Below are 27153 nucleotides of genomic sequence, written 5' to 3' on the forward strand. Positions count from 1 at the left end.
AAAATAAACGGCAAGAATTTAAAATAAACGGCAAGGATGTAAAAAAAAACCCCAGATTTGAGGATTTGGGGATTTCCCCTGGGAAATTCAGCTTTTTGCCTTGTTTCTCGAGTTTTTGGTGGGGGCTTTTTTTTCTTACCCCTTTCTCTGCTTCTCCCGCAGATCATGTACAACGGGCAGCCCATCACCAAACTGGCTTGCGGGGCCGAATTCAGCATGATCATGGATTGCAAAGGAAACCTCTACTCCTTCGGGTGCCCCGAGTACGGGCAGCTGGGTACGGTGCTGTTTTGGGGCGCTTTGCTAAAATTTTGCGCTATTGTGGGGTTGGGGGAAAAAAAACGCCCTGCCTCAGTTTCCCCATCTGGGCAACTGAAGCATCGCTTGACCTCCAGCGAAAAGAGGGGGGTGGGAGCTGCAACTAAAAAGGGGGTTGCAAGAGGAGAGGGGGTTTCTGCAGCTGGCTTGGAAATAATGGGGCGCAGGGAGGGGGGGACACCCCGTTTTCATCCCGGCGCTCGTCGGCAGGGCATAATTCGGACGGGAAATTCATCGCCCGGGCGCAGCGGATAGAGTACGACTGCGAGCTGGTACCGCGCCGCGTGGCCATCTTCATCGAGAAGACCAAAGATGGGCAGATCCTGCCCGTCCCCAACGTGGTGGTGCGGGACGTGGCGTGCGGGGCCAACCACACGGTACGCGTGAATATTTGCGGCACGCATTAATTGCGAAAGATTTGCAGCACGCGTTTGAGGGGAAGCCTTTGCAGGAGCGTTTAAGGCTAAACGTTTGCAGGGTGCACGTAAGGATAAATGTTTGCAGGGCGCATTTAAGGCTAGAGAGTTGCAGCATGCGTTTTAGGATAAATACAGCATGCATGTAGGGATAAAGTTTTGCAGCATGCACCTAAGGACACATACTTGCAGTGTGCATTTAAGGATGGAGGTTTGCAGCGTGCGTGTAAGGATAAAGATCTGCAGCGTGCGTTTGAGGATCATGATTTGCAGTGTGCATATAAGGATAAGTATTTGTAGTATACATTTAAGGATAAAGTTTTGCGGTATGCACGTCAAGGAGGAAGATTTGCAGCATGCCTTTAAGGATTGAAATTTGCAGCCTGTGTATAAAGATAAAGATTTGCAGCATGCATTTAAGGGTCGAGATTTGCAGCATACATTTAAGGGTCGAGATTTGCAGCATACATTTAAGGATAAAGTTTTGCAGTATGCACGTCAAGGAGGAGGATTTGCAGCATGCCTTTAAGGATTGAAATTTGCAGCCTGTGTATAAAGATAAAGATTTGCAGCATGCATTTAAGGGTCGAGATTTGCAGCATGCATTTAAGGATAAAGTATATAAGCAGAGAGGTTTGCGTTGTGCATATAAGGATAAATACCTGCAGCGTGTGCTTTAGGACAGAGATTTGCAGCGTGCATATCAGGATAAATATTTGCAGTGTGCATTTAAGGATGAATGCGTGCAGCATGCTTTTAAGGCTAAAGATTGGCGGAGTGCATTTAAGGACAGAGATTTGCAGAGTGCATTTAAGGATAAATATTTGCAGGGTGCATTTAAGGACAGAAATTTGCAGAGTGCATTTAAGGATAAATAATTGCGGCGTGCATTTAGCGTTTGCGATACTCACTGCAATCGATGCCGTTTATTGTGGCTGCGGCGGTTTTCCCTGCGCTGAACTGGTCAGGTCTCAGCTGCTCATGGTGTCGGGGGATATTTCTCCATACCCAGCTCGTCCTGGACTCGCAGAAGCGTGTTTTCTCCTGGGGATTTGGGGGCTACGGGCGGCTGGGCCACGCCGAGCAGAAGGACGAGATGGTGCCGCGGCTGGTCAAGCTTTTCGACTTCCCGGGGCGCGGGGCGGCGCAGATCTACGCTGGCTACACGTGCTCCTTCGCCGTCAGCGAGACAGGTCGGGATTTGGGCGGTTTAAAGCAAAATCCGTCGTTATTTGGAGCGGTTTGGGGATGCCGTAGTTTGACGGGCAATGTCGGGGCTTTGCAGGCGGCTTGTTTTTTTGGGGTGCCACCAACACCTCCCGGGAGTCCACCATGTACCCCAAAGCTGTGCAGGACCTCTGCGGCTGGAAAATCCGCAGCCTAGCCTGTGGGTAAGTCCAAGGCCCTCCCCTCCCCTCCCCAAAACCCCGCCCTAATTTCTTGGGGTTTTGGGGTGCAGCCGCCTGTGGGGCAGCTCAGTGGGGGGGGCGCAGGGTCACCCTGCCTTGCACCCCGCTGCAGGAAGAGCAGCATCATTGTGGCGGCAGATGAGAGCACCATCAGCTGGGGTCCCTCGCCCACCTTTGGGGAACTGGTAAGAAGGATTTACTGGGGTCCCCCAACCCCTTGACACCCCAAAACCTCCCCCCAGCCACTAGCGGGAGGGATCGGCTGCTTCCCACCCTCTCCACTGATTTTCCCCCCTCTCCATGGGATGCACTCGGCAGGGCTACGGGGACCACAAGCCCAAATCCTCGACGGCCGCCCAAGAGGTGAAGACCCTGGATGGGATCTACACGGAGCAGGTGAATGGGGGACCCCACCAGAGGATGCTGGAGGGAGGGCACATGGACACCCACCCCCACCCCTGCCTTAAATAAATACAGCAGATGAGGCCGTACGCAACTCATCACACCCATGGGGTGCTGGAGGGAGGGCGTGTGGGGGCCCCCCCCCTTAAATAAATGCAGTGGCTGAGGCTGTATACAACTCATCACACCCCATGGGATGCTCAAACAGTCCCAGATAAAAGTAGGTGGGGGAAAAAGCAGCAGGGAACAAGGCGCGTGGGCCCGTGCCTCAGTTTCCCCACTTTGCCCTCATCCCAGGTGGCCATGGGCTACGCCCACTCGCTGGTGATCGCCCGCGACGAGACCGACACCGAAAAAGAGAAGCTCCGCAAGCTGCCCGAATACAACCCCCGCACCATCTGAGGGGCTCCCACCCAAACTGGGACCCGGGATCCCCCCCCACACACAAAAACCCCGCTTTTCCAAGCCAGCCGCGGTTTTAACTACCTGTTCTCCCATTTCCAAAGCCTTGGGAGTTTTTATTCCCGCCCCCCCCTCCCCTGGCTTTTTGAGTTCCCGACCGTAGCAGGATCTTTTGGCACATCCAGGCTTATTTGGGGGGGGGGTGTTATTTTTTTAATTATTTTAATTTTATTTGTATTTTTCTGCATCACTTTTTATTATTTCCCCTTTTCCTAGCCGCAAATAACCCCGGCCGGGGGCTTGGGGTAAAATTGGGGACCTGAAGAGTAGCTGCAAAACACCTCTTTTTCCCCGATATTCCAATTTTTTGGCATTTTTCCCAAATACCCCCCACTTTGGGTGCTATAATTTTGGGGGGGGTTCCCCCCTCCTCCAGCATCCCTTTTCCCGGAGGGATTCAGGATATGGATGTCATCCCACATTCCCCAAGGGCCAAACCTATTCCCAGCATCATTTTGGGGTTCCCCTCCCCGCTATCGCAGCCCTCGCCCACCCCAGGGAGATCTCAGGTATGAAGAGGGGAGCCCTAAAGCATCGCATAAGCTTTTTCTTGGAATTCTTCTTAATTTGTTTTAATTATTATTAATTATTTCCACCTGGTATCAGCCCAAAGTCCCTCCTACAACGCTGTGCACTGTGCTGGAGAAACGAGGTGCCTTTTCGAGCAGAGCCCAGCTCTGCCTCCACGCAACCCAAGGGTGATTTTTTTAATTTTTATTTTGGAAGTTGGAGGGTTTATTTTGAATTATTTTTTATTCTTTTTTTTAAAGTCCTTTCCGCTCTCCCCAACGGGTCGCGCTGGGTGCTCGGGGGCGGCGTTCGCACCCATTCGGGGAGTTTTGCAGTAAAAAAAGGGTTGAGGGGGAGTTCATTTGCTTTGGGGTTGGGGGTTATTTTGGGGGGGTTTTGGGGGTGTGTTAGAGGTAAAATATCCAGGACAGGGAGAGCAGCTGGGCGGAAAAGTCAAATGTTCCGCTTTTTTAGCAATATTAGGTTTTTTGGGGTTGTGGCACAAGCGGGTGCCATGGCCCCAGTTAAACAGGGGGTGGAGAAATCACCAAAACCCCACTTTTACCTGCCCCAAAAGCATCATTTTGGTTCATCCTGCCCACCAGCAAAATAATTTGTAGCCTGATTAAACTTCTTCCCCCTCGGCCGCCCTGTTCCGGCCACGGGCGAGCGAAGGAGGAGGCTCAAGGAAAAAAAGAATCCTGAACCACGAGGATCTCGGAACAACTCGTCCTTTAGCAGAGGGTCCTGGGTTAGTGCTGTAATTGTCTTCTTCATGTTTTGGTTTTTTTTTATATTTCTTGGAGTAAATGTTTAAATAAACGACGTCATTGTGTACACCCCTTGCTCCGCTCGCTTTATCCACCCCTATTTTATTTATATATTTTTTTAATTTAATTAATTTAACCAAAGGGACATGTGCAGGGGATGCTTTTCCCTCCCCGTGATGCACGCCCAGCAGCCCCTAAAGCAAATCCACAGCCATTGGAGGGCACCATCCTGCTGCCAACAGGATCCTCCATCCCGAAATACCCTCCCCACCCCCAACACTTCCCTTTTATATTTCACAAGCAGGGTGCAAACACAGGGCAATGCATGCATATCTGAGTATTATAATGCATGCTTGTGTGGTTTTGTGCATGCAAGTGGATTTTTGCACATGCGTGGTTTTGTGCATGCGCCTGTCTGTAGGGAGGGCATGCACGCATGCTTTTCTGCATGCATGTGCCGTGGGTTTGCACGCACGTGTATTTTTTTGCATGTCTATTTCTGTGCGCACATGCATGTGCATTTTTCTGTGTGCATGTAGTTTTGTGCATGCGCATACATTTTTGTGCGTGCATATCTGCATGCACACATAGCCTTGCGCGTGTGGTTTGGGGCATGCACACGTGTGTTTCTGCACATGCGTCTTTGCACACCCATCACTGCAGCAAGACAGAGGACTGTATAACCCTACTCACTGCTTTTTTCCGCCCACCATTTAACCATTTTAATTTTAACTGCTGTGCTGGGACAGCAATGCCCATGTGCCGTACCACCAGAGAGTGAAAAAAAAAATCTTCCCATTTAAAACAAAGCTTCAAACCTTGCACCCAAGCAAGAGGGAGGCCAGGAGAAAGCTGCAGCCCTTTTTATTTCAACGCCACCGCTGAAGGCACTTGCAGGGTTGAGGAGAGGGATTTGGGGAGGAGGAAGGAGGAACATGGGTACTGAAGCCACTTCAGGGCACCATGTGCCACCATTTGAAGGCGAAGGGCTTACGGCGGACGTTGGTGCCGCAGTGAACCTCCCCGGAGAGGACGTGGTAGGAGAAATAGTCGTCGATGAAGGTGCAGGTGAGGCCCAGGGGCTCCAGCAGTGCCCGCACCCGCTCCTCCAGGCAGCACTGCCCACCCACCAGTGGTCCGAAGGGTTTGGGGATGCCCAGGTGTCTGCCCAGCACCAGCATGTTCACCTGCAGCACAGGGATGCTGGTAAGAGTGCAAATCCCACCCCAAAAATTCACATCCCTCCGGGGGGAGGATGCTGAGCGTTACCATGTCGGGGAAGAAGGCTTCGGCACCGGTGGCCACGTTGCCTTGGAAAAGCTGGGGGATGTCGAGGATGTCCGACTCGGCCAGCCCCAGCGCCCGCTTTAGGATGTCCCGGTTCCAGTTGATGCAGCTCTGATGGGAGGGAGGGGAGAGGGGTCAGCCGGGGTGGGGAGAGGGGGATGGAAGGATGGACGGACAGATGGAGGGAGGGAGGGAGAGATGGAGGGACAAAGGGAGGGAGGGACAAAGGGATAGAGGGATGGACAGAGGGATGGGTGGACAAATTGAGGAGGAATGGGCGGCTGGATGGAGGGACAGAAGGATGGAGAGATGGAGGGACAGGTAAGACAGAGGGACAAAGGGATGGAGAGAGGGAGGGAGAGAGGGAGGGGGGTGGGTGGAGGAATGGACAAAGGGATAGAGGGAGGGAGAGAAGGATGGGTGGACAAATCGGGGGACAGAGGAATGGGGGGGATGGAGGGACAGAAAAGGGGGTGAACAGAGAGAGGGAGGGAAGAATGGAGGGATGGAAGGACACAAAGGAGGGATGGAAGGGAGCCCCCTGCTCCCCTTCCTCACCTGGACATAATTATTGAATTTCCGGAGACCTTCATTAGCCAGAATCTCGTTGATCGTCGGCTTGGACACCTCCTTTAGTCCTGCAGCACAGATAACCGGGCAGGAATTCTTCCCCCAATGCATTTGGGATGAGACTCCCAGGTCTGAGCCAGGAGCTCCCCTCTTTCAGGGGTCACTGGCAGCAAGCTCCATCCCAACCCACGAAATCAAATCTGTGCAGCTTTTTTAATTAATTCTGCTTAATTCTGCCCCCCAGCCTTGCTGCTGGCAGCACTTTCCAGCCATTAGCTGGGTTTTGTGGTGTTGTGCATTCACCTGCCCCATTGCATTTTGCAGGAAAAAGGGAAAATGAACCTAGCGAGCCCCATTTTTCGTCCTCCGCCCTACCCTCAAACATCACCGCCTCGCCAAATCCCTCCTCTTGCTTCTCCTTGAGGAGCTGGTAGCAGGCACTGGGGCTGGCCAGGAGAAGCCGAAAACCCTGGGGAGGGAAAAAAGGGATGATTGGGGAGGGGGGGGGTGGGTGTATAAGGTTGCACCCCACTTTTTTTCTGCCCCTGGGACTCGTTACCTTCCGATCGGGCGCGGGAACGAAGCTGAGAAATTCATCTACGTGGCCGACGAGGAGCCAGTCCGAAAACAGCTCCACCGGCGCCTGCACTTGTTGGGCAACGAGAAAGTCCTTGACAGCTTTTGCCATCCGTCGGCCGCCAAATCTGTGAGGGGCACAAGGGGGAAGCTGCCATTTTGGGGTGCCCAAGGTGATGCTCTACTTGCAACCAACCTCAAATGCTGCATAAAAATCCTTGGGGGGGGGGTGTCCAGTGCTCTGACCCCTCCATCCTGCATCTCACCTGGGGAAGCTGCTCCCGATCAGGATGCGGCCCAAGGGGTACTCCTTGCCCTGCACTGTCACGGGGGGGCTCACCTCCAAATTACCAAAGGAATCAAGGCTGGAAGCACCCTCTGGTGCTTGCCGGGCCACATAACCAAAATCAGGGCCCTGGATGGGGTAAAAAAAAGGCAAAAATGGTTAAAAAAGGCTACAATGGTTTAAAAAAAGCCATAAGCACCCAAAGTGCAGCACTCCCAAATCACCCTCCATGCTGGCTCTTCCCTTCCCAAAAAAGCAAGAAAAAAAAATAGATTTATTCTATTTTTTTTTTTTTTGGGGGGGGGGGTGCAAAGCTTTATGCCTTGCTGGGGGAGGGGTGAGGAAGGAGTCAGGTACCAGGATGGTCTTGACGGGGAAATCCTTCAGCCCCCGATCACGGGGTGAGTCGAAGACGACGGGGAAGGTCTTGTGGGGGGCTTGCACGTAGCCAAATTCAACCTCGTCCTGCAGAAGGGATGGAAAAGATGGGGGGAAGCCCTCCTGGAGCTGCTGCAGTGAGGATGGGGCTGGGCATCATCCTGCACCCACCTGGATCCAGCGGTCCTGGCGGTTCTCCAGCAGCGGGCAGACGGTGAGTGGGCATTTGGTTTTCTCAGCCATGGCACCCACGGCCGCCACAAAATCCTCATTGTTGTCCACGCTGGGAAGAAAAATGGGATATGGGAGTTGATCCAGCACCGGGCAGGATGCAGCCACCCACCCAGCACCTACCTGCAGACGAAGACCTCCAACGGTGCTGCTGTGTTGGGGGTCATGATCCATGGAGCCACGCGGAAAACCACCGTGTCAGTGAAAATCGGAGTCTCCAGCAAACCCTGGGATGGTGGGGGGATGGCATTTGGGCTCTGGTCCCCCCCATTATGGCTCACCCTGACCCCCCACGCAGCTGGTACCTTCTCGGGGCTCTCCAGCAGCGTGACGTGGAAAGCCACCAGCCCCGAAAAGTCGACATCGGGGAAGGCGAGCCCTTCCACGTAGAAGATGCTCTCCTCCTGATGCCGGCTGGGTTTGACGGTGTAGGCAAGCTTCGAGCCGCCCAGCACGTGCTTGTACTCCTCCAGTGCGATGCTGTCTGTGGGTGCAAGCACCGTACAACCCCCTTAAACAGCCAACCCCTTTTCTGCAGTGTTTCAGCTCTATTTTTTTGCTAAACCCTTGCAAAAAAGGCGTATTTGCTCCCATGGAGCATGCACGGGTGGAACAAAATCACCCGGTGCATCAGATAAACACCCCACCATGGGATGTAGGTTGGATGCTGCAGAAGTGGTACCAGCTCTGCTGCAAGCATTTTGCTTGAACCCCGATAATTTGGGGTGTCTCTCCCCCCCCAAACCCCAGCGTTGGGCACTCACTACCACCGTAGAAAACGCCAACTTTATCAGCGTCACTGAAGTCCACGTGGAGGAGAAGGCGGTGGCCAGCGAAGATGGTGCGGGGACCTCGGGTCCGCAGCACCATCTGCGACATGTCCTTCAGGTCTGGGGGGGAAAAGGGCTGTAAGAAAGGAAAATCTGGAGGGAAAAATATAGGAAAAAGGGGGTTTCTTGTATGGGATGTGCCAGTACCAGCGTAGGAGCGAATAGCAGTGTCCTGGTTATCCAGTGTCTCAGCTTTGGGATCATCGCGGTCGCAGTTTACCAGCAGGATGGCCCCGTGTCCGTCGGGACCCCATGTCCAGGTCGCCTGAGGGGAGGGAATGAAGCAGGGCTGGGGGTGTCAGCCATCATCCCCCCGCACATCCCACGGTGGTCTCAGGGGGCTCCCGCCCCCCCTTTATACCTTATCCAGCAGCGTCCTGCTCACCGCCCCGCTGCGGCTGACATCGGTGTCCAGCGAGACCTCTGCGGGGAGAAGGATGCTGGGGGGGGTGCATCCCCTCTGGCGCCACATTTTGGGGGTTTCCCCCCCCCCACTTACCCACGCAGGTGAGGTACAGCATGGCTCTGCCCACGGGCACCCCGCCGGCCTCCCTGAAATAAGAAATCCTGACCTGCAACAAGGAGTGGGTGCTCGCCACCGTGCAAAGAAGGGCTGGATCCTGCTGGCACACCAGCACCCACCTTTTCATCGCCCACATCCTTGCTGGGAGCATCCATGGCCAGCAGCACCTCGGTGCCGGCGGCCAGGGGCCAGCGGCACACGCTGGAGGGCAACTTGACGCTCTGCGTCTCGTGCACCACGTAGAGCTTCACGCCCGGCGTCCCCTGCACGTGGAAGGCGACGGCATCTTTGGGTGCAGATCTGGGGAGGGGAGGAGGAAAGCCCGGTGAGAGCCCCAGGTGGAGGGCATTGCTGGAATAATACAGCGTGCGTACATCCGCAGGTGATGCAAATCCTGCCACATACAAGAAATCTTGCAATATGCAAGGAATCCTGCAATGTACAATTGCAACAAGTCGTGCAAAATGCAATGAATCCTGAAAAATGCAACCGCAACAAATCCCGCAATATGCAATTGCAATAAATCCTACAATATGCAACAAATCCCGCGATTTTCAATTACAACAAGTCGTGCAAAACACAATGAATCCTACAAAATACAATTGCACTAAGTCCTTCAATATGCAACACATCCTGCAATATGCAATTGCAACGAGTCCTTCAATATACAACAAAACCTGCAGTATGCAATTGCATCAAGTCCTTCAATATGCAACAAATCCTACAAAACACGATTACAACAAATCCTGCAAAAGGTAATTGCAACAAATCCCACAAAAGGCGATTACAACAAATCCTACCAGAGGCAACAAATCCTGCAAAAGGCAATGGCAAAAAAATCCTGCATTATTAATTGCAACAGACCTTGTGATATGCACAAAACCTTGCAATATTGAATTGCATCAAACGAGGCAAAATGCACCAAGTCCGGCAACATTAATTACAATAGACCCTGCAAAACGCAACAAGTCCTGAAAAATGCAATTGCAACAAATCCTGCAATATCCCATTGCAGCAAACCCCTGGAGCTGTTTAGGCGGGTTTTTTTTGGCATGGGGCTTCCCAAATATTCACATTTCACCCCGCAGCAGTGCCAGTGGTGAGCCCTGACCGGTTGCATCCCCTTAAGAGTGAAGCAAAGCTGCAGTGGTCGGGCAAGCTGCAGCTCGCATCACTCCACCCCAGTGCAAGAGGCCAGAGGCGATGGGCCAAGGAGCACAAATCCTGACCTGCAAGGAGGGAAACATGGATTTGTCCCCAGGGTGAAGTGGAAAAACCCACCCCGGGGCCAGCGGGAGAGGATGGGATGCTGTCAGCAGTGATGGTTTGGATGCATTAAGGAAAATAAAAGCCCAAGCTACTGCTTGAGCTGGGCTTTAAGGAAGCAAAAAGCAAAACCTGCTGCTGAAAAGCAATTGAACTTGGGCCGGGGCCAGCAAAGCAGCTCAAACACCCGGTGCCAGGAGGTGACGCCCCGGCCAGCAGCACCGCAGAGGTTTCACTCTCCGCATTCCACCAAAACAGAGATATATTTCCATTTTGGAGGAGGACGCAGCAGTGCCCAGCTGGGATATGAAACTCAGCCTGGGCCATCACTTAAAGCTGCTGGGGGGGGGGCTTTTTGCACCCCCAAAACTGCAAAATCTCCCTCGGAGAGGTCACCACCCAGCTGCTGCATCGCAATTTGGAGCATCTCCTTCCTCGCGGGGCTCAGCATCCCCTGGGAAAACCACCCCAAGCAACAGCATCACCCCCACCCCACCCCGAGCTATTTTTATCAGCTTGATTAACAGGATAAAAGTAAACAAAAAAAAAAAAAGCTGATTTTATTTTTTTCCCCCAGCATCGTGGCTGCTTACCCGCAGACATCCAGGGAGAGCTCAGTGCCCAGCACGCAGACGGTGCTGGTGGGACGCTGGGTAGAGAGCTGGACGCGGCGCTGCTGGGCCATGCCGGCGGGCCCCAGGGGCACCCTTGGGTGCTGTGACGGGTGGCACAAGGGGATTTATAAAGCCTGGCTGCTGGGAGGGGATTAACCAAAGCCTGGCTTAATCCCACCTCCGAGCTGGGTGTGCGCGGTGCCCGGCCGTGCTTCCTGGCAATGGAGCATGAATCAATGTGGGGGGAAAAGCACCCCAAGACACCCACGAGGGTTGTTTTGGTTTTTTTTTTTTTTTAAGGAGTTCGGGGGTGGGTTTTTTTTGTCCCGTCTTAGCACAAAGAGTTGCTGATGTGACTGGCCACCCTTAAACCCACGCTGTAAAATATTCAGCGTGACACCGGAGCTGAGCTGGGGCCATGCCAGCGCCAGGCTCGGAGGGGTTTTATTTCTCCTCCTAAAGGGTTTTATTTGCCTAGCTGTAAAAAGTGGCTTTAATTCTTATTTTAAGGGGGGGGTGGAGGTCCAAACTCGGTGCTTGCCCCATCACCTGGGTGCTGCATGGGTCGGAGGGTCGGTATGTCACCCCAGCAGCAGACCCCGTCACAGCTTTAATTGTCTTTGTTTTAATTAAATCCTTGTCTCGGCGTGGGAGAGCCCTTTGCCGATGCAGCTGTCCCCCCACCAACTCCCTGCGGTGTCATGCGCCGCTGGGAATTTAATATCACTCCTCAGGGCTGGAGAAACTCAGCAGAGCTGTAACTGCTGGGAAAAGGGGGTTTCTGGGGTTAGAAATCATCTTTTTGGTTAAAAAAAAAAAGGGGGGGTGCCAAGCACGATGCGTGACCCTTTTGGGGAGCATCCCCCCCTGATTCTCCAGCACCGCTTGCAAACATGGCCTTGCAGCAGTTTGTACTGGAGGTGTAGTTACACTTTTACACCTCTAAAAGTATTGCTAGAAGAACAAATTGCCCCCAAAAAGTGCGTTTAGGCCCATAATAGCTCCCCGGGTTCCACAGGGCTTAGCAATGCCCAGGGCAGGGGACCAGTTTCAGTTCCTGGTGCTGGTTTCTGCTGCATGAGGGCAGCACAGGCAGGAGACACAGGCAAGGGTGCCACCTCAGCATGGGGAAATGCCATGCTTTGTTTGCACTGAAAAGAGGGAGAGAAAGAGCGGACTGGGTGGCTGCAAAGGGAAAAGGAAATTTTTTTGTTGGGGAAGGTGTAAACTGATTTGCAGGAGGACTGGGCTCTGCTTCCATGCCATGTTGGGGTGAAGAGCCGGTCTCCCCGATGGGAAGTGTTTTTTTGGGTGATATAGGGAACTTGGGAGGGTGATTATTAACTACAAAGCTGGGCTAAGGGACTTTAAGACCCTTTAGCAGTGGGATGGGGTCTCAAACCCCCAAAGCAGCCCCCTTACCTGCTGACTCGCATGCACCACACTCCTGAAGACATTGTGTGTTGTCCCCATCCCATAAAAAACACCATTCCCATAACAAAGCTGTGTGCTTAAAAAAAGGTTTCAAGTAATATTTTCAACCCAACAGCAGAGGAAGAAAGGATGGGAGACAGGAAACAGCTGCGCCTTCAGTATTAATGCAGCTTTAATGGCGAAATCCTTTATTTTGATGCATCTTCTGATGCACACAATGCACCTTCATCCTCTGGTTGCAGGACCTAGGTCTGTCCCCAGGTGCTTCAGGGCACCATGTGCCACCATTTGAAGGCAAAGGGCTTACGGCGGACGTTGGTGCCGCAGTGGACATCACCGGAGAGGACGTGGTAGGAGAAATAGTCGTCGATGAAGGTGCAGGTGAGGCCCAGGGGCTCCAGCAGTGCCCGCACCCGCTCCTCCAGGCAGCACTGCCCACCCACCTGTGGTCCAAAGGGTTTGGGGATGCCCAGGTGTCTGCCCAGTACCAGCATGTTCACCTGCAGCCAGAACAAAAATCAGTGTTTTCCCCCAAAAAGGTGTGTTTGCATCAGGTGTGGATGGAAAAAGGGGGGTCAGAGGGGAGGAGGGGCTGGGGGTCTCACCATGTCTGGGAAGAGGGCATCCGCACGGGAACCCTTCAGGATGAAGAGCTGAGGGATGTCAATGATGTCCTGCTCGCTCAGGCCCAACTCCTGCTTCAGGAGGTCGCGGTTCCAGTCGATGCAGCGCTGCGGAGAGGGGGGACCTGGAATTGCCACCCCTAGCCATCCCAGCGCCCCAGATCCCATACACAGACCCCTGTGTGCCCTGTTGCATCCTGCCTGGATCCTCACCTGCTCTGCTGCATCCTGCCCAGATCCTCACCCACTCTGCTGCATCCTATCCTACTCCACCCCTCTGAGCAGCCTCCTGAACCCATCCCCAACCCAAGCAACCTCTTTCCTTCAGTTTTGACATCTCTGCAGTTATATCCCAGTGGGACAATGGGCTGGGGTGACCCAGCACTCATAGGGGTCTGGCTCCTTCATGGGTGCTCTTGTTGCCTGCCTGCTTTCATACTATGCAGCGCAAATCATGCCACAGTTTCTTGCTCTTCCCCAGGATGTCTAAAATTGTTCTCTGCACCCAGAAATCACCCAGCAGCAACATGCAAGTGAGGAGAGCAAATTCATGGCTGCAAAGACCCACCTGTACGTGCCTGTTGTCATTCTTCAATGACTCGTCTGCCAGGATCTCATCGATGCTTCTCCTCTCAGTGCCCTTCAGCCCTGCGTAGTGAGTGACGGGGGCAGGGTGGTAAGAGACACTGGTAAGGGATGCCGGTGATCCCCGCCATGCCACAGGGATGCCCTCGCCCACTCCCTTACCGACGAGCTGCGTAGCTTCACCGTGGCCCTGCCTCTGCTTCTCCTTGAAGAGCTTGTAGCAGGCATTGGGGCTGGCTAAGAGGAGCCGGAAACCCTGCAGGAGAGAGCCGGGGGGTTATGCTTTGTTGTCGATGGGATATTTTATCCCACGATCCTGCTGAGCAACACCATGCTGACTCTAAACCCAGGCCCAGGTGTTGCAGGGTGCACAGGATGCTACCCAGAGACTCGCCGTTTTCCAGGAAGCCACCCCAAAAGAAGGTGCATTACCCAGCCACCCTGGGGAGGATGAGCAATTGCAAAAAGGGCTTTTTTTTGCATTTGCAGAAGACAACCCATGCAGGAACAAGGACGGCTCCAGGGACCGGTACCTTCCTATCATAAGCGGGGACGAAGGTGAGGAATTCATCCACGTGGCCCACACTCAGCCACTCTGAGTAAATCTCCACCGGCGCCTGCACTTTCTGGGCATAAAGAAAATCCCTGACAGCCTTGGACATCCGCCGGCCAGAGGCCCTGGGGAACAGAGGGAGGAGGAGAAAGCAGGTGGCCATCACACCCTTCCCCAAGATTTAACCCCATCCTTACCCTGAACATCATGTCAAGGGGCAAAGACGCATCTGCACATCCCATTTTTATGGGAACACCAGGAAGAGGCTGGAAATAGCCTGAGCAATATATTAATATATATAATATAGAAATATATCTAGATATTGTATATTAATATATATAATATAGATATATTATAACTTAATATCTCTATTACATATTATTACACCTATATTATATATTGATATATATCTAGGCTGTATATATCTACAGGCAACTGTGCATTATATCCCCCATTCTGCTTGGGACCTTTGGGTTTAATTTCCCCCACCGCTGTGAATCTCAAATCACTCCTTATGCAGTGCTTTGCACTGGGGTGAGGTTTTCTTAGACAGACAGCAGCAGGCTGGGAAAACATTAATTACACTTCTGGTAATAAGGGATAATTACAGTCCCGGCGAGGCTGGGAAAATGCCATTTACCCACTGCTGTAACCGAAGCAAGCCCCCTGGCTTACAGTGGGGGTGGGGTCAGAGCATCCCGTTTGTTATCCTGGATCAAACCCTGTCTGGATTCATTCCCGTTGTCATTTCTCTGGGAAAATAACCTCCTTTGTGGAGGATTTTGCAGGGCACTGTTGTTCCCGCGGGGCTGCCTAGCACTGCCTGCCCAGAGCAAAACAATTTCCAGTTATTCGGGATTTTACCCTTTCCTGGATTCCCCTGCTTTTCCTTTTAATAGGGAGGGAAAAAAATAGCCTGGATGCTTACGGCATTGTAGGACTGGAGCAAAAGCACCAGTGGTTTGGGAGGGAGTAAAAATCGGACCTATGGCAGGATTTGGTAAGGGATGAAGGAATAACGATGTGGTTTGCATGTTAAATCTGGGATTTGATGGGAACCAGCCCCAAATTCCCATTTTTATAGAAACCAGCCCCATATTTCCACTCTAAAGGGTGCGACCCTTTCTCATGCAAGGGTTTTCAGTGCTGCCCTGCATCCTGAAGGGAGGGCTTAAGCCCCCCCGCATCTCACCAAGGCAGGGGGCTGCCAATCAGGATCCGGCCCAGGGGATACTCCTTGCCTCGCACTGTCACCGGTGGGCTGACGTCCAGGTTGCCAAAGGAGTCAAGGCTGGAGATCACTCTCCCGGGGGGCTCACGGGTCACATAGCCGAAATCAGGGCCCTGGGGAAGAAGGGAGAGGTGACAGGGACCAGCCGGGTGGGGGATTTGGGGGGAAGAAAAGGGGATGCGCAATGCAATAACACACCAGGATCTTTTTAAAAGCAAAATCTTTCAAGCCTCTGTTCCTGGGTGAGTCAAAGACGACAGGGAAGGTCTTGTGTGGTGCTTGCACATAGCCGAACTCCAGCTCGTCCTGTTGTGGGAAGAAGAAGAGGAGGAGGAGGAAGAATGCTCCTGGTGGGGTGATAGCTATCTTGGCAAGGCATGCGGTGAGGGTGGAGCAGGAAATGGGGCAAACCTGGCAAAGCCTGGCTGTTGCCCTTAACACCAAGAAGAGCGGTTGCCTTCCTCTCCTGGGGAGTGGCACCCCCCCCCGGCACCGCAACGCCTGGCACAGGTCTGCCCCGGGGAAGCAACACGTGGCCACAACAGGCAGGGATGGCAGGGCTGGGGCACGCTGCAGGAAGCACAGGGCATATCCAGCCGGCATATGCCACATCCTCCCGGCAATGCACTGTGGGGTCCCTCTTGCAGTGGGGACCCTCTTGCAGTGGAGACCCTCCTGCATTGGGATCCCTCTTGCAATGCCCATGCTGGGTCCCTGGACAACGTCCCTGTCTATGCTGGTTGCCTCCAGCAGCAGCATTTCCCTGTGCTTTAGTTCACCGTTGCCTGGTTCACTTCTTAGCATCTAGGTGCTTCCCTAAGCAATGCAGCTGATCCCTCCCAGAGGTGCCAGCAATTTAAGGGACCAGGAAAGCCGTGTATTACAAGCATTGATTGATGACCTGGATCCAGCGGTCACTGCGAGTTTCCACCTCCGAGCAGATGGTCAGCTTGCAGTTGGCTTTCTTCAGCAGGACCTGGAGCCCTTCCAGAAAGACTTCATTGGTGTCTGAGCCCCGCTGGATGCTGGAGGGAGAGGAAGGAGTGAACGCTACAAGGAGTGATCACGAGAAGCCCTCTCCAACCCCGACCATGCAGCCCATTCCTCATTCCTAAACCTGCTGGGTAATAGTCCTACATGAGGTTATACCCTGTAGAGGGTCCTCCAGTCTTTCTCTTTGGGGTTGCAATGACGGCAGCAGTGCCAGCTGGCACCCTACCCAAACATTGCTTCCAGTATAGCATGCATAAAGCCTGGCTCACCCTATGGCTGCTCCATAGTAAAGAAGGGTCAAAAAACTCTTCCTTGGAAAGTCCCCCAAAGCAGGAGAGCGATGGGTTGATGTCCCTCCTACCTGCAGACAAAAACCTCCATAGGCTGCTGGGTGTTGGGGGTCATTATCCAGGGCGCCATGCGGAAAACCACCGTATCCGTGAAAATCGGGGTGCCCAATGAATTCTGCAAGGGGCAAAAATGCCGGGGAGCGGCGGTTGAAAACCCCACTGTTGGGGGACTTTGCAGGGGATGGGGCAAACCCCACGTACCTCATGGGGGACCTCCACCAAGCTGGCGCTGAAGGAAACCAACCCAGAGAAGCCCACATCGGGGAAAGCCAGCCCTTCAACATAGAAGATGTTTTCTCCACCACCGACGTGGTCCAGCACATAGGAGAGCTTGTCTGGCCCCAACACAGGTTTGTAGTGGGGGTGTGAGTCACTCCCTGGAGAAACACCGAAATACCCAACCCAAGATGGGGTGACCAACCTGTCCACCAGGCTGGAAGGAGGCACCAGCAAGGAGGTGGCTGATGCCAGCATGGTTTGCAGAGGAGCGGGTGTGCCTCTTCTCTGGGGAACACACAATTTATCTTCCTCGTACAAAGAGGACTCTATGCCCTCAGGTCCAACCCTTTCAAGGTGCGTGGCTCAAATTAAGCATCTAATGATATACTTGGGTTCCCTGACCTGATTTTCGATGGGGACCTGCTGGGGATCCAGCTGCCAGGGTGTTCAAAGGCAAAAAGCGCTGCCCGACAAGATGGGCTGCTTTGGCAGCTGGGTCATCGCCCGCACCGAAAAGGTGCTGGGAGCCACATGGGGGTTATCCGCCCCGTGGGAATGTCAAAAATTCAGCAAATCCACTGGGAAAAAGCCTTTTAAAATTCTTTTCCCTTGATTTTTCCCATATAACCCATCTTCTACAACAGCAGAGGAGCTTTGGAGATAAATGAGTGTTTCCAGCAATCAGAGGTGCCAAGCCCTTAGCCACAGTGAACAAAAACATTAGGATTCGCCCACCTCGGGTCACACATGGAAGGAAGGAAGAAATACTCACGGATAGCATGGAAAACCCGCACTTTATCCGCATCCGACTCAGGGACGTGCAGGACCACCTGGTACTCAGCAAAGATAGCGCTGGGACCTTGAGTCTGCAGCACCATAACAGACATGTCCTGAAGGTCTACAAGGGGGGGATGGGGGGGGTGGGGAAGATGGAGAGAGCAGATGGAGGTGTTGCAAGTGGGAAACACCCCAGTGAGACCTTTTGTGTCTCCTCACGCTGCAGATGACACCCTACCTGCAGTAGTCCGTATGTCCACCTGACCGCTGTCCGTCCCCCCTGCACCGGGGCTGTCCCGGTCACAGTTGACCAGCAGCACGGCACCTTGCCCATCTGGACCCCATGTCCACTTGGCCTGGAGGAGAAGCACCCAAAGGGGATAGGAACAAGACTTTCCCCATCCCAGCCTCCTCCCGGACTGGGGAAAATGCCACCACCATGGCCACACTTGGAGGACAACCCATAACATGCAGTCAAGGCTGATGGAGAGGAAGCAGTGATGCTTTCAAGCCACTAAATTTCCTAACCTCAGTGTCTAGTAGGGCCAGCAAAGACTATTTCAAACATATCTTATCTTCTAACAAGCCAGAGAGTACCTACCAGGCCTCATCTGTACAACACTACAGCATTTCTAGAAATGCATCTCATCTCGATGTACAATTTGTGCTGCTGATCAGACTGCAGCTAATTACCTGCATGTAAGTGCTTGGGCATTTACAGATTTGTTGCCAAAGGGTTAAATCTCTTGCTGTTTGCAAAACTTACAGCTGACTCATTTAGTGGCAAGTTTCAGGTCCAAAAAGGAAAAAAAGAAAGAAAAGGAAAAGAAAAGGAAAAGAAAAGAAAAGAAAAGAAAAGAAAAGAAAAGAAAAGAAAAGAAAAGAAAAGAAAAGAAAAGAAAAGAAAAGCTGAGTATTTTCTCCTGCATGACCCTTGGGGCTGGACTGGAGAGGCAGGAGATTTTGGCAGGGAAAAAGAAAATAAAATCTTTTCCTGTTCAATTAGTAGGTTGAGAATTTGACATGTTATTTTCTCTAATTGAGACACCAGTGACACCACCCAAGTCCCTCTCCTTCCTGGAGATTTTCAGTGAAGAGACTGCAAATGGCTGCACCCTGCATTGACCCTCCGTACATTGCCTACAGCAAACCTTCTCATTACCTTGTCCTTCCCTTTGCTCTTCACTCTGCCATTACGGTTCAAGTCCACGTCCAGGGATACATCTGAAACATCAAGACAGAAAAGGATGCCACCTGGCAGGGGAACGAGGTCTTGGTGGCATTTTGGACTTGTCCGCAGCATGAGTTACTCAACCCCAACCCTACCTTCATGCCCCAAAACTGCTCTAGACCCAACATCTCCAACAAAATGCCAATAGAAAAGTCAACCCGATAGCTTTTTCATGGCTTTCCCTCTTTGGTCTCCAGCTATCTTCTCCCATCTTGGTTCCCTCAGCAGGGACATACCCAATTCATGACATATTCTGTGTTTTCACCAATTTCACGTTGACTGTAGCGTTTTTCATAAAGCTGAAACATGATGGAGGCATGAAAGTGTTTTCACCATGGGTGAGTGGACACCTAAATAATTACTAGGCTTGACACAGTGTTTAAGGACTTTCCCTTACAGAGCTCTTCTTGGCCCAAATCTCTGCCTCTGCTGCAATAAAGTGGAGGTTTACCAGTGACCTTATCTAAACCCTACCTGAATCTGTATTAAGCCTATCTTAGTACAGGAACTCCTCCAAATCAGATATACAGTGTGTGGAAAACACGGGCACTGAAGCAGAGATTGTCCTCCTCCTTGATGCAGAGAGGACATGGAGAGGCTGGAAATGAAGCTCTAAATCTAAGCAAACGAAGAGCATTTGTAAGACAAAAGCCCTGTGGACAGCAGTGGCCCTAGATGGCTCCAGCAGAGCCCATCAGTCATGGGACGTGGGAAACCATCAGCCTCTTCAGGTGCAATTTTGGGAGGCATATGCATGACTTAGGGATACAGGTCTGACTGTCATGTGAACACTTTAGAAAATCTCAAATTCAGGGTAATTAATCCATCCAAGTGGAAGGCTCTGCATCCAGACTGGTTGTCTAGACTCCCTTTGTAGTCAGCAGAGGAAAATAGCCATTTCAAGGGAATGATTCATCTCATCCTAAACTTCTAAAATAGGTCAGACAACTACACTTTGGTGGCTATTCCTCTCCACTAGCTGCAACAGAGGTTGAGGAAGGGGACACTGGGCAAAGTTAGGTGAGATGGTCTCCTTTGGATCCTCTTCTGTCAACGCAATGGTCTTGGCAAGCAGAGGAGGATGCTCGGTGTGCGTGTTGGGTGGGGACACGGCCCAGCCTGTGTCTTTTTTGCACCATATAAGGCAGCATAATAACATTTTAATTATTTCCCTCTTGCTTGTCAGCATCAGTCAACACCCAAACCTTCATTGCACATCACAGATGGGCAGCCCGCGCCCCCCACTTAACTCCCGTCCCATGAACCCAACTAGATCTTGGCATCAGAAAGGGTTGGCCAGGTTTGAACAAGCATTGCTGTAATACCTACCTACGCAGGTGAGATACAACCAAGACACCGAAAGCTCGTTGCCTTCCCGTCCATAGTATGAAATCTTAACCTGTGAAGACATCACCAGATCGTGACCCAAGTCCTGTGTCCCATCATGCTGAGTAAGTCTTTCCAGTCATTGGGTTGACCAACCAATGCTATACAACAAGCTCTTGGAAGGTACATCCAAGTCATTCTCCATTAATCATAGTTCAGCCAAACCATTTCTGCCTGCTTAGCACAAAAACAGGCATGGAAAAAAACAAGGTTGGAGTGCTTTTGCTGCCTGGCATGGATTTTCTGACACCAGCTTTTGCAACCACTATCTCATCTTTAGGGCACAAAATGTGATCTCCTTCTCCTTCTTAGTTTCATTTTTCGTATGCAATAATTACACAATCCTGTTGGAGTTTTCTCCAGGAAAATAAGTCTGATGTCAGCACTACTTAGAAATGCTTGAGCCTGCCCATAATCCTTCCTTCTTTCCTAGAAAGTTTGACAGTTTTGATGCATAAAAAGCAAATAACCTTATTGTCATTGACGGTCCTGCTGGTGACATCAATGGTCACTACAACCTCTATATCGGGATCCAGGGGCCATCTGGAGTTAATCATGGGGTTTGTCATGGGGCTGTGGATGATGTGGACCGTAACCGCAGAGGTGGCATGGACATCAAATGACGTGGCACCTTTGGGGGTAGATCTGAAACAGAGAGAGCAGTGTTGGGTTATAGACCAAGTTGTCCCTCCTGTTCTCCTCTGTGGAGCCAAATACTTGAACCTGGAATTAAAATCCAGCCTTAACTGGGTGGAAAGGACTCAGAAACCATCTTCAGGTGATGAAATGCGTTGTCTGAATTTTTTATGTATTATCTCTGTGGCATTGTTGAGCAAGCAGAGCTCCCACTGGAGATTCAGCACGTCTGTCCGTGGTTAAGCCTAGATTGCGAATCGCTGAAGTTTGAGCATCAAACCTCCCTCCACAACAGCAAGAAAACCCCCAAAATTTCAGCATCCCAGAACAAAACCCCACAAATTGCCAGGACAATTTTTGATGTCAACCATCCAGGAAGATGGTTATCACAGGACCATACCCTGACCTGACTGATGCCCAAACTGGAGTGGAGCCTGAATCCAAGCATGGAGAACCTGCACCCCACCTGCATGACGTCCCTTGCCTTTGAAGTGCTGTCTACCTGCTCATTAGAGCCCCAGCACCTCCATCCCAGGAGCATGAGTGCTCCAACCTGTCTGCCATCAGGAGCCAGCCTCCCCGACTACACGTGAAAAGGGACAGGGTGGTAAATTTTAACAGCAAGAACAAACAAAGCCAAACCACAAAACACAGAAGAGATTTATTCCCAGTGTTGCTCTTGGCATGGCATCCCTGATGCCTGCAACAGCTTGTAAGGGGAGATTAAAGTGTCATCTCGCTTGTCACCCCTTGTATTTAACATCGTGCAACATCGTAAATCCACCTGCCCACTGTTGTACACTGTGACTTCTCAAATTTGGGTCAATTTGGCCTGATTTTACAGCACTCACACCTCAGCATTGCCACCAGATTCCCACCATGCTCTATTTTCTGCCCCAAAACAGCCCAAACCGCAGTCAAAGCTTGACCCATCCATCACCAATTTCCCCCCAGCCAGTGCTCTCTGGGAACAAAGTGATCCAATTTTTTTAGTTGAAAGAGCATCCGCCATCTGCATTTTTGGACCAAAGCTCAAATTTGCTACCGAGGAGCCAAATCAGCCCATTTTGTAGCTCAGGCTCCATGTTAAAATGGGACTGAGCTTGCTTTGAGTCCAAATACAGTGAAAAAACAAATTGCAAATAGGTTTTATATATTACCATCTAGCTGAGAGGAAAAATAATACTTTTTTAGGGCAGCTAAAGCCCAGTCTGAAGCCCTTTGGTGGGACAATGGCATGTCCTGGCCAAGCTCCAACACACAACCCCAATAATTGCCCCGGATGCAAAGATGACTGGCTTGTACTGTAGTCTCTATCATTATAAACATGATTTATTAAATAATGACAACGTAACAGCAGGGTAAATACAGCCTCCTATCTGGCCAATAATGCAACCCCCATATTTAATGCTGGAAAAATCTCTTTCTGTGAAATCGCCCATGTAAACCCGCTGGTGGATTTTTTCTGCCTGAGCCACACATTTTATTCTTTACCCCATTTTAGCTCTGGCCAAGTTGCTTGTCTTGAATTGCTCTTGCCTAATGTTTTCACAGCCAGAAATAGATCCCACTTAGCCAGGGTGTGCATGGGCTTTGCCTGCAAATCATCATGGCTTGGCTACGCTTCGACGCCTCACATTTGTGGAGCTGACATCCCTGCTTTGGGTGCAGGTCCCCGTGGGACATCGTCCCCTAAAACAGACCCAGTGGAATGTGTCCCCCATGCACTGAACAACCTTGCCAAATCCTTGGATGAACTCACGATGCAGGCTCAAAATGAGCTCTGATTTTCCCCCTAGCACCCATTTCTCCTCCAAACAAAGAGCAAAACCACTGTTGGGCTCCCCCAAAACCCATCAGCCCTATGGAAAAACAAGGGGGATACCCCAATCCCAAGCCTTACCGGCGTATATCAAGGAAGACCTCAGTACCCAACACACAGATGGCGTAGCTGGCATGGCTGGTGGACATCTGCACGACGTGACGTTGGGGCATGATGTGCCGGGGACAGCAGCCGCATGTGAAGGAAGCTGCTGCCTGGCTTTGTAGGTAAACCAGCACGACTGGATTAAAAGGCAGGGGAATTTAACTCCTCCTTCCCTCAATGACGAGGTTTAGCCAGGGGACCCTGCCGTCTCCACCTCCACCACCCAGCAAGCTGCCGCCCCACTTGGGGGAGATGGAGGCGATAAGGCAGCCCCCTGGGGGGCAGGCGGCTCCAGGGAGGGGACAGGAGGCAAAGGGGCAGGACAGGGTGGGTGACACCCAGCCCTGACCTGGGATGCTTGGCAATGAGCTCTTTCAGGGCTTATTCTCACCTTTTTATTCCCTTATAGCTCCATATAAGGACTCCAAAGCTAATGCATTAAATATTTCAAGTCTTCCTGTTGCACAACGTGGTTGTTTAGGGTTATTACAACACATGGTATCATTAAAATAAAGCATTTTCCTTAAAATGACCCAAATTTTCCATCTGGCCTCTCCACAGGTGACTCACAGCCTCAGCTACCCCATTAGGGCAATGCCCGAATAAAGCCTAACAAAAGGAAATGTTTGTTCAGGTCCATCCTTCCCATCATAACAACTCCAGAGGAGCGCGACAGGCAGAAATGGGTGCAGGGAAAACTGGTTATTTGGCAGGCAGGGAAGGGGAAAAAAAACAAACAACAACAAAACAACAAGAGGCTTTCAGTGGAAATTAAAAGTTCTCGGTGTTTTGCTTGGACCTTGCCTTTCAGGGGAATTGGGGGTTTTGGGACATGCAGCAAAGCTCCCATGGGAAACATCCCCATTGCTGGAAGATGTCATCTACCCAGGATAGCCATCTATCTCCAGGCCATCCCAGGAGGCTTTGCCTGCCTGCGAAGAGGGAAACTGGATGAGGAGGTCTCTGCCACACTTTGGGATGGAGGCAGCAGCTAAGACGGAGGAAAAAGGCAGCACGGCGATAGACAGTGCACCGACAGCCATGTTGCTGCGAGGTTCATCCTCATAGCAAGGGGGGCACAGGGCGATGTGGTCACATTAGTGATGCAATGGACAGGAGAGGGCTGGAGCCAGGAGAAATGCAGTTTTGCGAGCAACAGGACCCCTTGCAAGCCGAAAAAAGTCAAAGCAGGCTCAGTGGAGCTCGAAGGACAAGTCCCCACCACTGCACTGAGCCGCACGTCCTCAGCTGGAGGAGCGGCGACCTGCGCGCACATTCCCCTGCAAGATCAAACCAGCTGCTTTAAACATATCCCAGCCAGTCTACATTAAAGGGCTGCCTCTGACTTTAATTGCAGCAGAAAAAAAACCAACAGCACCGTGTCTTGTACGCGAGCACGGCTTTAATAAGTTCATGGGAGCCTGCCAGGGAGGCCAGGATACTTGAGTGGGGAACGCTAGCAGCATTTCCAGGCTCTCCGGGACCTTGCTTTCCTTAAGACTTTAGATAAAATCCCACTTCCTGAAACCCAGCACAGGCCAAACTCTTGATGTTCATAGACTCGTGAATTTTGTTGGTTCTCGAGCCCTCCTGGGGAGCACAAGCCTTCATGCACCCCTAAAACCCTTTGAGCTGGGGTGAAGCAGAGCCAGCATGGTGGGTGAAGAGCTCATTGCATCCTCCAAAGAAGAGTCTGGCCACAGCATCTCTACCGAAAAGAGCTGCAAGTTGGATTTCCCACTCACAGCTGCTGGTCGCACTGGTTTGGACTGGGCTCGGTGCTGAGCTTTACGCCTGCTGTGATTTTAGCATCATATCCTGCTCAGCTGGTTTGAGCCCTGTGCCGGACAGGGAACACACCTTAATCCCCACGGGGTCAGGCTGGTATGGTCTGTAATCTGGAGGATGGTGGTTTCAGGCTCCCAGCAAGCATGAGGGCTTCAGCAGAGGGTTTGGGAGCTTGTGCTTCTCCAAACCCATCCAGATCACACCCATCCAGAAAGGATGGGGACATGGTGCCGAAACCTCATCTTCATATTGGATTTGGGGTTCTTTTTTTCAGCAAGTTTAGTCACGGCACATTTTGAGCCACCATGGTCACTGCGGATGCTCACTCAAGCCCAAAACACCTCATCTTTGTTGGGTGGTACCTACACTCACCTCTTCTTCCTCCTCCACCTGCTATTAGCACCAACATGCCCATGCACAGGGAGAATGATCTTTTTAAGTCATCTGGCCCATTCAGAGCTGAGTGTTTCTTCCTAATAACACCTTGTCCTGAGAAATTGCTATGAAGATCCCTGGTACACAATGGATGGGATCCCACCTCTCCATCAGATTGAGTGAGCTTGGTCAGGCTTGTTTCTGGGGGCTCACTTCATCTTTTTCCCAATGTCAGCTTGTTTCTAGCCATGACAGAGCGAGACCCAAGCCCCCAGTGCTTCCCCAGCAACCCCACTAATAACCCAGAACCCCTCGGGGCGTTTCTTCTCACCCATCCTGCACCACCACTCTGTCAAGGAAAGTTTGATAATCTCCCTAAGCCAATAATTACACCTTATTTATTACTCTGCATGTGTAATTGCAGACAGGAACTTTTAAGAGCCATGTCAGCCTAATTATTTGCAATAGGGCAAGGCATTGAACCAGTTATCAAGTCCCGCTCGGGTTTGCATGAGGGTTTATTTTCTTTAGGCGCATAGCTGTAACAGCACAGCAGGAACATCCCAGGCAGGCACCAAGTCCCCTCCCAGGGACCTGCCTTCCCCATCCCACTTGGAAGCCATGGAAGAAGGGCAGGCGGCTGGTTTGGACCAGTAAAAAATGCTTTTAAAGCCAGTAAAAACCAAGAGAGATTGGTCCCCATCCTGGCAAAACATCCGTGGCCAAGACTTGTCAGAGCTGGCTTTGCAACTGCCTTCTCCCAGGTGAGAAAGCACCAAAAATCCCCCTCCATCTTTTCTTCTCCCCAAAATAAAGGTGTCTGCCTGCTGGGAGACTGCATACCTGGCAATCCAAGAGCAAAGCACCCCATAAAACTGCTTTTTCCCCCAGGCCTGGAGCTGTGCACATACCTCTGTGCTCACCCTGCCCACGCTCTCCCCCAGCTTTGCATTAAATTTGCTGCCCTATAAATATCTCCCTCACTGGGGCATGCTGGATGCCTTCCCCAGGGAGAGCAATAAAGTCATGGGTGGGCTCAGCTTCACCCAGGCTCCTTCATCGTCACCAGTGGGTTGGTTTCGCCTCCTCGAAGCTGTCTGCCTCTTCCAAAATAAAGCCATCACAGGCAGGAATGGGCAGGAATGGGCAGCACCTCATGGCTCGATTGGGACGGGCACCTGTTTGCACCTCCTAAACGTGAAAGGTCAGCTTGAAAGGACTCCATGGGGGGAACATTTCCCTCCTACTCTTTGCAATAAGGCACGTGTCTGCAGGAAGGGAGCCGCAAAATGACCCCAAAACCCCTCACCAAGCACCCACGAAGTTTAAAACCCCCTTGCACCCACCGGCTCAGCCCTCCTCGGAGAGGAGATGCTAGGCAATGCGCACGTGAAAATCCTCAGGAATCAGCTCACCGGGGTTGTTTGCAAGCTCCAGCACTGGGATCTGTTCCCAGGTCCTCGAAATCAGGGCAGGCAGAGATCCATCAGTGGTGGGGAAGTTTATGCAGAGCAGCTTCTAATCTGGCAGATCTGATTTAAAAAAAACAAACAGAGAACTCCTCTGACCAGACTGACTATAGCCACGAAACCACGAGCCTCCAGACATCTACATGTGTATATTTATCTATATATACACGTCCTGTGATGGTTTACCATGTCTGATGTCCCACCTGATATTACAGAGCAGAGCCTGCATCACGAATAGCACTTCTGCCTCCTGAAAAATCCCATTCTTGCAGCATAAACCGAGGTGTATTTAGCAACTTGTGGGGGGAGTCATCCCAGGCTTTCGCTGCAATGGGGACAGGCAGGTCCTTGCACTTGTCCCCAGCACAGGATGCAAATACAGAGAAGATGCCACAGCCACCTCTCAACAGCACTATTGCCCCTCTCCTTTCTCCCCAAATGAGACATTGCAATGGGTGGGTGTTTTGCCAAAGGCTCTGCAAGGAGGATTTAGTATTTTCCCCACTGCCAGCGTAGCTGCAGTGGCTCCACAAAGACCTCTGGTGGTTTACAAAGACCCCAAGAAGCTTTGAAAAAACCCCGAGGCTTGCAAAGACCCTGCATGGCTGGCAAAGAACCCCCAAGGTTTACAAAGTCTCTGGGAAGCTTGCAAAGATCCCAAGAAGGTTTGAGAGACTCCAGAAGGCTTGCAAAGATCCTGCATGGCTTGCAAAGACCAAACCTGGTTT

General features: G+C 51.7%; 3 protein-coding genes across 3 annotated transcripts in view; 1 reads left to right on the top strand and 2 right to left on the bottom strand.

Moving 5' to 3' along the window:
• RCC2 (regulator of chromosome condensation 2) overlaps positions 1 to 4354 on the top strand; it is a 6100-nt gene extending 1746 nt beyond the window's left edge. Inside the window, exons 2-8 of the mRNA XM_049816342.1 lie at positions 163 to 277; positions 529 to 695; positions 1747 to 1927; positions 2020 to 2125; positions 2256 to 2328; positions 2462 to 2539; positions 2843 to 4354. Coding sequence (XP_049672299.1) covers positions 163 to 277; positions 529 to 695; positions 1747 to 1927; positions 2020 to 2125; positions 2256 to 2328; positions 2462 to 2539; positions 2843 to 2947 — 825 coding nt within the window. The 3' untranslated portion in view covers positions 2948 to 4354. The remainder of the gene's footprint in view (positions 1 to 162; positions 278 to 528; positions 696 to 1746; positions 1928 to 2019; positions 2126 to 2255; positions 2329 to 2461; positions 2540 to 2842) is intronic.
• A 784-nt stretch (positions 4355 to 5138) lies between these two features.
• On the bottom strand, positions 5139 to 11048 carry LOC126038696 (protein-arginine deiminase type-1-like). The gene is made up of 17 exons (XM_049800778.1): positions 11027 to 11048; positions 10828 to 10949; positions 9088 to 9268; positions 8945 to 9017; positions 8807 to 8868; positions 8593 to 8710; positions 8380 to 8505; positions 7921 to 8099; positions 7739 to 7842; positions 7556 to 7667; positions 7364 to 7471; positions 6987 to 7135; positions 6704 to 6848; positions 6520 to 6613; positions 6133 to 6212; positions 5557 to 5685; positions 5139 to 5474 (listed from the first exon to the last, which is right to left on the bottom strand). Exons 2-17 carry the CDS (start codon positions 10917 to 10919, stop codon positions 5241 to 5243), a joined length of 1986 nt encoding a protein of 661 aa, XP_049656735.1. The 5' UTR covers positions 10920 to 10949; positions 11027 to 11048; the 3' UTR covers positions 5139 to 5240.
• A 1500-nt stretch (positions 11049 to 12548) lies between these two features.
• On the bottom strand, positions 12549 to 22861 carry LOC126045350 (protein-arginine deiminase type-1-like). Its single transcript, XM_049816355.1, has 16 exons — positions 22770 to 22861; positions 20701 to 20875; positions 20174 to 20243; positions 18776 to 18837; positions 17852 to 17969; positions 17609 to 17734; positions 16837 to 16994; positions 16629 to 16732; positions 16176 to 16299; positions 15473 to 15580; positions 15236 to 15387; positions 14024 to 14168; positions 13653 to 13746; positions 13474 to 13553; positions 12888 to 13013; positions 12549 to 12782 (listed from the first exon to the last, which is right to left on the bottom strand). The coding sequence occupies exons 1-16, from the start codon at positions 22859 to 22861 to the stop codon at positions 12549 to 12551; spliced, it is 1968 nt and encodes a 655-aa protein (XP_049672312.1).
• Positions 22862 to 27153: the final 4292 nt, after the last annotated feature.

The sequence above is a fragment of the Accipiter gentilis genome, chromosome 1 (genome assembly GCF_929443795.1).
Source record: "Accipiter gentilis chromosome 1, bAccGen1.1, whole genome shotgun sequence".
NCBI lineage: Eukaryota > Metazoa > Chordata > Aves > Accipitriformes > Accipitridae > Astur > Astur gentilis.

Excerpts from the sequence above, each read along its gene's own strand:
- LOC126038696 (XM_049800778.1), bottom strand. The coding sequence starts at position 10,919 with ATGGCCCAGCAGCGCCGCGTCCAGCTCTCTACCCAGCGTCCCACCAGC. Across the intron at positions 9,269-10,827 it reads CTCTCCCTGGATGTCTGCGG|ATCTGCACCCAAAGATGCCG; the intron begins GTAAGCAGCCAC and ends TCCCCTCCCCAG. Across the intron at positions 8,506-8,592 it reads TGCTATTCGCTCCTACGCTG|ACCTGAAGGACATGTCGCAG; the intron begins GTACTGGCACAT and ends TTTCCCCCCCAG.
- LOC126045350 (XM_049816355.1), bottom strand. The coding sequence starts at position 22,861 with ATGCCCCAACGTCACGTCGTGCAGATGTCCACCAGCCATGCCAGCTAC. Across the intron at positions 18,838-20,173 it reads GTTGTATCTCACCTGCGTAG|ATGTATCCCTGGACGTGGAC; the intron begins GTAGGTATTACA and ends TTGATGTTTCAG. Across the intron at positions 17,970-18,775 it reads AGAGCAAAGGGAAGGACAAG|GCCAAGTGGACATGGGGTCC; the intron begins GTAATGAGAAGG and ends CTTCTCCTCCAG.